The 10,875-nt window shown below is 23.3% G+C and overlaps 1 protein-coding gene across 1 annotated transcript; it reads right to left on the reverse strand.

Moving 5' to 3' along the window:
- Window positions 1-5,221: 5,221 nt before the first annotated feature.
- On the reverse strand, window positions 5,222-7,091 carry LOC114915475 (uncharacterized). Its single transcript, XM_083064489.1, has 6 exons — window positions 6,875-7,091; window positions 6,592-6,774; window positions 6,412-6,504; window positions 6,121-6,228; window positions 5,454-5,874; window positions 5,222-5,321 (listed from the first exon to the last, which is right to left on the reverse strand). Exons 1-5 carry the CDS (start codon window positions 7,088-7,090, stop codon window positions 5,548-5,550), a joined length of 927 nt encoding a protein of 308 aa, XP_082920615.1. The 5' UTR covers window position 7,091; the 3' UTR covers window positions 5,222-5,321; window positions 5,454-5,547.
- Between the last annotated feature and the right edge of the window lie 3,784 nt (window positions 7,092-10,875).

Here is a 10,875-nt window from a genome sequence, read left to right on the forward strand (position 1 = left end):
TTACTACCCCAAATCATAAAGTGTAACAATGTAATTAAATTAAGGAAATAAATTTTTCAACACTAGTAAAAGGGTTCACATTAAAAACCTTCACAAATCTTCTTCAATATCCAAAATGATTGAAAATGAACATTAGAAAATAAAATGTAAGAGTTTACAAATTGTTTTTAAAGTAATATAAGTACAACTTCAAATCCATATAAATATTCATGTCCTAGAAATCCTCTGCCCCGATGTCACAATATCAGAGCATACCCACAATTCAACCGTTGGCATTCTAGATGCCACTCAAAGCCGGATCTTCCTCACCTAAAACATCCACAATTGCACGGTGAGAAAAGAAAACATCTATATGTAAAGTACACAAGGAAAAACACAACATAATCTCATCAATTATTGAAGTCTTTACAAACATATCCATACATTCTAATTCTATCAATCATGCATCATATTCACATCACAATTTCACAATCACACCAGTCTATCACAAATCTTGTAATTAACACTATGCCAATGGTCACACCGCCTCAAGGTCGTGCCACGCTAGACATAAGTGATACGTATTAATTGCCTCACTCATCCCACACCATGCCAGGGGCACACTTGTCCTTGTAGCATCACTTACTCAAGGTTCGTCTCATCCTTGGTCATATGTGTGAGGAACCACAATAACATCACAATCACAATCATCACAAATCTTACTATGTCAAGGTCATGCTACGTACCCTTCAGCCTAGGGTCGTGCTCACCCCTGACATCACACTGTGTCAAGGTCACGCTACCCTTTTAGTAGCCTAGGGCTGTGCTCACCCTTGACATAACATTGTACCAAGGTCACGCTACCCTTTTAACAGTCTAGGGCCGTGCTCACCCCTAGTCATCAGTATGAGGATCCACAACCATATCTCATTCACATTCCACACATCTCATTTCATAACTCAAATTCATATCACATACACAATTCCATATCACATACACAACAAATAAGTCCAATAAAATAAGGGTTTACACACCCCTCAAGCAATTCACATCTAGATAATCAATTCTTAACAAGTAATATAACAATAACATTCATAAATTAATATAATAATCAATGGAATTACTAATTTAATATAATCTTAACATAAACGGTAAAACCCCCAATTATTCCAAAACCTAACTCACAAACACTTTTCTACAATTTCGTTCTCTCTCCCAGATCATCATTCTTACAAATTATTAGCATATTTCTAATCCTCAACGCATACAGAATCTAATGGGATCATCAATTCCTCAAATAGAAATAATCCAATTTTTCCAAAACCTAACTTACAGGCACTTTTCTATAATTTCGTTCTCTCTCCCAAATCATCATTCTTACAATTTAAATATATATTTCTAATCCTCAACAGCCCGTTCCAATTTTGGAATGGCCCGTTCCGGGCTACTAAACCACCTTAATTGGGCTCTTGGCCCAGTAAAAATTGGACTGTTACATATATAAAACGACTGAGTTTAACTATTATTAAATATTAAATACTTAAATAATTTCATATTACTATTAATATTTATGAAATAAATTAATTATATTTATACTTTTTTCATCTTTCAGAATTACTATACTAAAGTTTGAACCTAAAATGTTGATATACTATTTTGCCGCTCACATATTTATACTCTAAAATTTAGATACATTGTTTTTGTTCAAAAAAAATGAGCAAAATTTTATTTTTATTCTTATAAAATATTTTCTTTGATTTTTATTCTTTTAATAATTAAAGTCACATTTTTTAGCCCCTAAAGTACATTTAAAGTAGATAAGTAACATTTTTTTAAAGAATTTATAATTATTTTAGAAATGTCTCATACTATCATGGTATTAAATTAATAAAATTCTAATTATTACTAAATATGATCACTTGATCATATGATAAAAACAAAAATAATTAAAAATGAACACATAATACTATGAATTAAAAATAATTATTTCAATTTTAGAAAGATAAAAAATAAAGAATTTTTTTTAAAAAGACTAAAATCAAAAATAGATTATTTTATGGAAACTAAAAACTTAATGAAGTCTATATAAAAATAATAAATAAGAAAAACTTATAAATAGAAAATTCAATAATTAAATTATATTTTTAATAAAACGTATAACTTTTGGTTTATTGATTATCATTATAATTAAATTATTTAATTATGAAAATAATTAATTTTTAATTTTAATATTTATATTTATATTATATATATATACATATATTTCTTTACTATAACAAAAAAATATTAAAAAAATAATAAAATAACGACTATTAGAGATGACAAAAAGATTCATACTCATCAATAATGATGAATTCAAAAAAAAAGTATTTAGAGGAGGTAATAAAACATTCTATAATATTTATAAAAGAAAAATATAATAAATGTTTATAAAATATGTATTATTGTGATGAAAACTAAAATATCTCTCTTTTTTATAAATTATAATTGTCTTGTAAATAGAATACATTCCAAAAAGACATTGTTTTTTAAGAATGATTTTTTCACAACTTTTCTACCAAATTATTCTCATGGGAGAGGTGGAAAATTATTTTTTTTCAAAATAAAAAATAAAATTTTAATGCATTAAGTATGTCATGTTACTCTTATTTATTTATTTAATGCAATAAAAATTATTTATTCTAGAGTAATATTTAAAAACATTCTTAGAAATATTTATAACTAATCAAACAAATTTTCATAACTATTAAGAATCATAATTTTGAAGCATGCAAAAATTTGCAGTGTACCAAACACTGTCTTAAACTAAAATAAAATTTTTAATAATTTACTTAAGAATCACCGCGAAAGATGCTTTTATATATAACTAGCAAATAGAAAAAGACACTTCTTGACTTTGTTAAAAAAAAGGTGGATAATTTCTTTTAAAATGAATGAACAATTTTGTATATATATATATATATATATTTTGATTGTTGTTTCATTCTTAACATATACTTCATTTATTTTCTTTTACACAAAAAAAATATTTTTAAATATAAAATCTTTTTAACTACTTTTACTTTATTTAATAATATTCTTTCTCTTTTAATGTATAATCTTTCAGTAGTACAATTTTTTTCTTTTGTGTTTATAATGACAATTTGAAAAGAATATTGTAAATTAGTAAAATTTATTGCATGTAATTAATTTTTTAATATATGTAAAATCAGTTTCTTTTCTTATGATAAAAAATAGATGTAGATTAAAAATTAGTATATAAAATAAGATTATATATATAAAAAAAAAAGTGTATCCGTTCGTATATTTTTTTTTAGGTTCGTTCGTATAAAAAAAAAGATTTAACACGGCTGCATACACAAGGCAGGATTCGAACTCCTGACCTTGCTTAAGCGTGGATCAACCCCTACCGCTGAACCACACGCTTGGGGTTATCCGTTCGTATATTGTTATTGATTATACAAGACTGATGATATTAATTTACATATTTTTTTTCTGCCAAGTGTTGAATAGCATCTGAGGTGGCCAAAAATATTTTGATCTACCGGGAAGATCCAGAAGTTTGTGCATATAGAACTTGTGATCGTTCAAGCAAAGTCGAATGTGAAGTGTGATGGCCATTGGCAAGTCTCAGTGCATGTCTTGCATTCGTCTTTAGTTGATACATAGGTCAGTCGGGCATCAAATTCCTACAGTATTATCACCATTTGCTTTAAGTATATATATAATGCATGTTTATATACGTACCAAAAAAAAATGCATGCTTAATTTCTTTTCGTGCGTCAAAGAATTTGCACATTTTATTTTTGTTAAAATATGTTTTTAGTCTCAGTAGTTTTAAGTATATTTTTTTAATTTTTATAGTTTAAAATAGATAATTTTACTCTTTATATTTATTTTAATTTTTATAATTTAAATTTTTTTATTTTCTATGTTTATCTTTTTAAATATTTTTTAATTTCTACAATTAATTTTTTTTGTTATGTTATCTTTTTGTGCTAATGAGAAATCTTTAGTTTTGTATTTAAAAAGAGGGTATCTCAATAATAGATGTTATAGGTGAAAATAAAAAAGAAATATAAAATATTGATAGATTATAAAAGATAAGTAATTGAGAGAAACTATAAAAAGTAAAAAAAATATTTCTTATTTTTTAAAGTACTCCTTTACACCTTTTTTTTTCTTTTCAAATTAGCATTATTATATAAGTTAAATATTTATTATACATAACTAAAATTTCTAATAAATTATAAATACAAAAAATAATACATAAATTATATTTAAAATTTACATAAATAAATATTTTTAAATGTATAAATTATATTTTAAAATTATCAAAATAATTTATATGATAGTATAAGATTATTTTTATTTATTGATAATTTTAAATATTTAAATTTAATTTATAAATAATTACAGTAAATAAAATCTAAATTAGATAAAGCAAAAAAATTCAAAAAACTCTCTCGTCGATAAAAATATTCCTAAAAACACTATTGCGTACTACAAGAAAAAATGATTTTTATGATGATAATATTTGTCACTATAACCTTAAAAAATCGTCACTACATATATCTTGTGACGAAATTTTGATTTGTCACCAGTCGTCACTAATATGCGAGTCACTATTTCATTAGTGACTATTTTCTAGATGTCACAAATAAAATATTTATTGTGATAAAAATATCGTCACTAGTATTCATACACAATAATGACAAACTCTTGTCACAAGTATACGAGATTATATAGTAATAATTTAATCGTCACTACTAAAAAATAATAATGATAATAATAATAATAACAAATTATTATTATTATTATTGCTATTAAATGTCAATTTTTTGTCACTGATTATTAATTTTAATCGATAGAATTTTATGACTATTTTTTTAATAATAATTTATATTGTTTGATTATCACTATTTATTTAATTTAAAAATAATGCACTCGTCACTTTTTAAAATGTTAAATTGAAAATGAATTAAAGTAAATACATGATTAAATAATTCAAATATAACATTAATATATATATATATATATATATATATATATATATATATATATATATATATATAATGCAGTACATGTACAATAATGAACTAAAATACAAAAATATTTATTAGAGTAAATGCATCAGTATTGGACACAAGTTAAAACACTAAATCACTAAATATAAATGAACCATTACATGTTTAATAACAAAAATTGAAACATAATAACAACAACATTTTAAATCCAAAATATCGTATATTAAACTATTACAACTACTAACATTTCATAAATTTTAAATTAAATAGACTATTCTCCAAGTAAAAGGGCAACATCTTCATGAATTTCCAGTCCTGCAAATAAATATAAGAAAAAATAATAAATATGTAAAAAAATAAAATAATTGGTGTTTTTTTAAAATTTAATCATATATAAGTTATTATAAAATATTAATTAATAAAATATTTATAAAAAAAAAAACTTACATTTTTAACTTAAGCACTTGAGTCAGTAGAGTCTATATTATCACATTTCTCCCAACAAGTTAGCTATTTGACGCTTCACTTCATTCTCAACATTTTACTTCATTTGCTCTTGTTGAGCATCAATCAATTCTCTTTGAGATTGCAATTCAATTTGTAGTTGAATATTGGTCTCCTCTTGCTTTTTAGTAATATCAGTCAATTTTTGCACTTTTAAATCTAAATTATTTGCTCGATTTTGAGCATTCTCAAGTTGATTTTGAAGAAATTGTTTTTGTGAAAATTTCTTAGTTATTCCTGAACTGCCAACACCTATAGAGTGATTTGGTTTTCTTCCTAAAACAATGGCAAAGTCTTCCACCAATGGTGCAGGGGCCTTTGAAATATTTTCCTGATATGTATCACTTACATTCTTCAAATCTTCCTATAAAAAATATAAAAAAAATTATGATGTCATTAAAGTTTCACTATACTAGTTCACAAATAGATATTAAAAAATTGCATAAAAGCATTATTACTAACTATCAACACATTCCCCTAAAAAAAAAAAACTATTAACACATGCATAAAGAAAATTGCAACTATATATAATATGTCACATACAACATATATAATTAATGTTTTTATATTTAATAACAACATAAATTCTATAAAATATCTTTTTACTTACCATAATTTGTTCTCCATTTGGAATGCACCAAGTCCCATTAGATCTCATACGTGTTGCTTTCCAAACTTCCATAGTGTTTGGCCATTCATCAGCTTTGGATTGTTGTTTCTATTAAAATAAAATAATAAAATAATACAAGTAAATTAATGATTAAATTATCAAAAATAAAATTTAGCGTTGAATGACTTTATAAATTTGCAAACCTTACATTTATTGATATCTTATTCTATATGAAAATAAAAAGGGCAATTGTTTTATATAATGTACAAAGAATTTTACATGAAATATTACCATTTCAAATGCCTTTTGCACAATTGATTTTGTACCGGTAATTGATTTCATCTCTTGCTTGCTTCGATTAACTTTATTTTTTAAGCTCCTTTCCTGCATATGAATAAAAATTATTTATAATCTTATAAATATAAAATTATAACAAATAAATTTAAACTCAAAATATTTAAGTAATTTTACCTGAAATTTTAAATCACTCCACTTATTATTGATTAACCAATTCCAATCATCAGGAGATACATTTTTTGGCCTTCCCTTCTTTTTGAGATATAGTTGATGTAAATGATAAAGCTTATTTTTGTATTGAGATTGAATTTGCTTCATTGCATATTCCTTAACCTCATCAGATAAACTTAATGCATCCTATGTCACATGAATATTATAAGAGAAACAAAAACAAAACATTATCAAATGAAGTTTAAAAATATAAATTATGTTGAATGAAAGTAATAACCATACTAACCTTCATATGTTTCCACGTTTCATCTACATCATCTTTAGCTATTTCACTCCAACTATTAACTTGCAAAGGAGCTTTCTGGCGTATACAAACTTGTGCCTCTGACTTAAAATATTTTGCATGTTTTCCACATATCTTATAAAATGGTGGAGGAAATTGAATATCAATATTTTTTCCTTTTGCCATAAGCCTTTCTTTTTTCTTTTTTAAATTTTGCATTAATTGTATGTCCACGTCCTTTCCTTATGGTATGATCACCTAAAATAAATAAGATAAATTAATAGTATTTTATAATAATATTATTTTATTTTCTCCTAAAAAAGTGTCATAAAAGTACCTGAATTAGATTCAACTTGTTCTATATTCATAGTTTCTGAGGCTTGAGTTGTCCTATTGAGTTGAGACTCATTCACTTGTTTTTCAACGTGTGTAAATGGACCATTAGAGACTCTTTTAGAATTCAATCTCAATGGTCTTATCACCTATCAATTAGAATAATTAATTATAAAAATTAAAGGTAAATACAAATTACATTATTAAATAAGTAAAAAAAAATGTCATAATCAAATTGATGAATTGTCTGTGCATTTCAAGTATCAATCTAAAATGATAAGATTTGTCTAAAATTGGTGTTCTCTAAGAACTACAAAGTGACTATCCATACAAAGGTTTTTAAAAAATTTTGTATGAGCATATAAGATTATGAGACACCATACTTGGTTGAAAGACTATCATCAATAAACTTGTAAACTATAAATTTTAGGGATTAGTAATATTTGATAGGAAAAGTTTTTCCTAAATGCATATGTTATTAACTTAAATGATTAACAAACTAAATTACTCTAATACAATCTACCATAATTCAATAACAAAATAATGCATATTAGAATTTCAATGAAAAAAAATTTCAACACTTGCCTTTCTTTTTCGTGACCCAAAAGCATTTTCAACAGTAAAATTGTTATCTTCACTAGAAAAATTTGATCCAAGTTCTTCTTCATCTTCAAGTATGTAGTCTTCATCATCCTTTTCAACTTTCTCTTTATCTCTCTTCTTAGAATTTTGAATCAGACCCTTAAAAATGAAGGAGATTTGGGGCAACCCAAGAGCCTCTAATCTTGCTCTATTTTCTGCAATTTTTTTCATCCTCTGCTCCTCATACTTGAAAGTTTCAAGCTTTCACATTGTTTTTCTCTTCTTCACTACAAACAATAAACCTTTCGATATTAGATATATTAAGTTTATATTAGCATTTAAGAATCCAATTGGAACAGTAAAAAAAATCAATCTTTGAAATTATTGATTCTTCTTTTTCCAATTGTACATTATTTTTAATCATATATCACAATCTTTGTTTATCATTTTGTGATAGGGTTTAGTTATTAGTTTACTGTCCAGAGAAACTTATTACAACAATCAATAGAAGAGAAATTGATGATGACCTAATTACAATAATCAAGAGAATTGAATTGTGAAAGAGAGAATGATGATATAAAGAAAATAAAAATACCGTACAATGTTTCTGATTGCAAAAGGCGAACCAAACTTTCTTGAGAAGAGGAAAAAGAGAATAAAGTTGGAATGCTACCTTAGATTTTTCCACGCTCTTCATTTTCTTCAACGTTCTTGATGAGAGAGAAAATAAAAAGAAAAGTGGGAGGTAACCTAAAATCTTTTTCCTTCCCGCTTGTTTATCAGTGTGTCTCCTGAAAAATAAGAAAGTGGGAGGTTACCTATTCACACTTGTTTATCAGTATGCAGTGTGCCTCGTGAATTTGTTTTAGGTTAAGTAAAAAGTTAAACAATAAATAAATAAAATAATACAAAAATTATAAAAAAAAGTTAAATTTTAATTCCTTAAAATAAGGATATTATTTATTATTGTTTTTATTAAATAATTCGAGAATATGTTATATAAATTAAATTTTCATAAAAAAAAATAAGCTACGCATTTTTTCAAAGACCTAAGATTACAAATTTCAATAATTAATTTTATGTCATTAATATTTTTTGTATTTATTATAAAAGTTGATAGAAAGATTAATAGTAGTTGAAATAAAAAACATTTATTAGTGTGTCTCAAAAGGTATAAATTTTAAAGTTTTTATAAAATATTTGCAAGTTTGTCATATTGTAAAAGTTAATAATTAATTTTTTAATTCTCAAAGTAATATAATTCAAACACTAATAATATTATTGTATTACATATATTAAATAACATATTATCTACTAATAATATGAAGAGAATAAGTTGTGCAGTAAGTACTTCCCTCCAACATATTTCTATATACAAATTTTATAAAATAAAATTAAAATTCTATTTTTTATAAAAATTATATAATAGAATAACTTATTAATACTATACTGGTATCATAATACATTAATCATATTAATTTTAAATTATTGTAATTAAGTAATTAAAAATTTATATAAAAATAATTATAATTATATGCTAAAATATAATGAATATTAACGGTAAAAATATCACATTAACATAGTGAACAACTTTTGCAACAATTTTCTCCCTAAAATATCATAAATAGTAGTTATAAAAACTATTATTTATTTTTTTAATATAAGAAATGTAATTAAACATAAATTTATATAAAAGTATTATTTATTCCAGTTTTAAATTATTTAAAAAAATAATATATATATATATATATATATATATATAAAATATAACATTAGTAAATATACAAGAAATAACTTCTTCTGCAATTATTTTTCTCAAAAATTTATTAGTTACATTAATTTTAAATTATTATAGTTTTTAAAGTAAAAACAATTATAAAATTTACATAAAAATTAATTATTAAAAACAATTACTGTTATATGCTAAAACTAATGAATATTAACGAACAAAATAATACACATTCATAAAGTGAACAATTTCGGGAATAACTATTTTTTCTTTAAAATATAAAAAAAATTATTATAAAAATTATTATGTATTATGTTAATATAAGAAATATAATCTATTAATTTAACAATATAAAGGAAAGATGTTCTACAACAACTTCCTCAAAAACTCTCAATTAAACTTTTTTATATAAATTTTAATTATAAAAATAAAATAAAATAATACAAAAAGTATCATAAAACATTAATTACATTATTTTTAAATTATCGTTATTTTAAAATAAAAGTAATTATAAAATTTACATAAGAATAATAATAATTATTACTATTATATGCTAAAAAATAATGAATATATGCAAGAAACAACTTCTGCAACAATTCTTTTTCTTTAAAATATCAAAAGAATAATTATAAAAATTTCTATTACTAATATATTACTATTAGGAAAAATATGTTTTAGAAAGAAAAGTCATATTAAGTAGTCAAATTGATGTCAAGATATGTATATACTTAGGTTATCATTATCTCCTTCATATGCTAACATTTCATTCAAATATAGGCTATAATTTCTATATAAAAAAAAAGTTCAATAATTTATAACAAGTTAATTTATATTTATTTTTTAATATTAGTTTTTACTTATTCTTAATATAATTATACTTTGCATATATTTTTGTTGTCAATTTTTATTTACAAAATTATATATCATTTTATCTAATTTACTAAAATAAATTGTCCATAGCATGAGGATTAATATAATATATTAAAAAAATTAGAAGGTGCAAAATGATAGGGGTCAAGATTCTCCTTAACTTTCAAGTAGGTCCTTCTTTATACACAACAATAATAAAGTAACACCATGAGGGCAACACATTCAGATGCTCCAACCTTAACAAAAAAATCTAGTTGCATATTAAAAGAAAGAATTTATGATTTATAAAAGAAAATAAAACACAAAAAAGGTATGTTTTGTAACAAAAAAGAAAGAGAATGAAAAGTGTGTTTTGTAACAAAATAAAACATGAAAGGTTTGTTTGGTAACTAAAAATATACGGAAGGTATGCAAATTTCTAAAATTTTAATTTAAGAAAATCATTTTAAAAAGTAAAATAATTTTAAAAATATTTATTCTAAAATATCTT

The sequence above is a fragment of the Cajanus cajan genome, chromosome 9 (genome assembly GCF_000230855.2).
Source record: "Cajanus cajan strain Asha chromosome 9, NIPB_CcT2T_4, whole genome shotgun sequence".
Taxonomy (NCBI): Eukaryota; Viridiplantae; Streptophyta; class Magnoliopsida; order Fabales; family Fabaceae; genus Cajanus; species Cajanus cajan.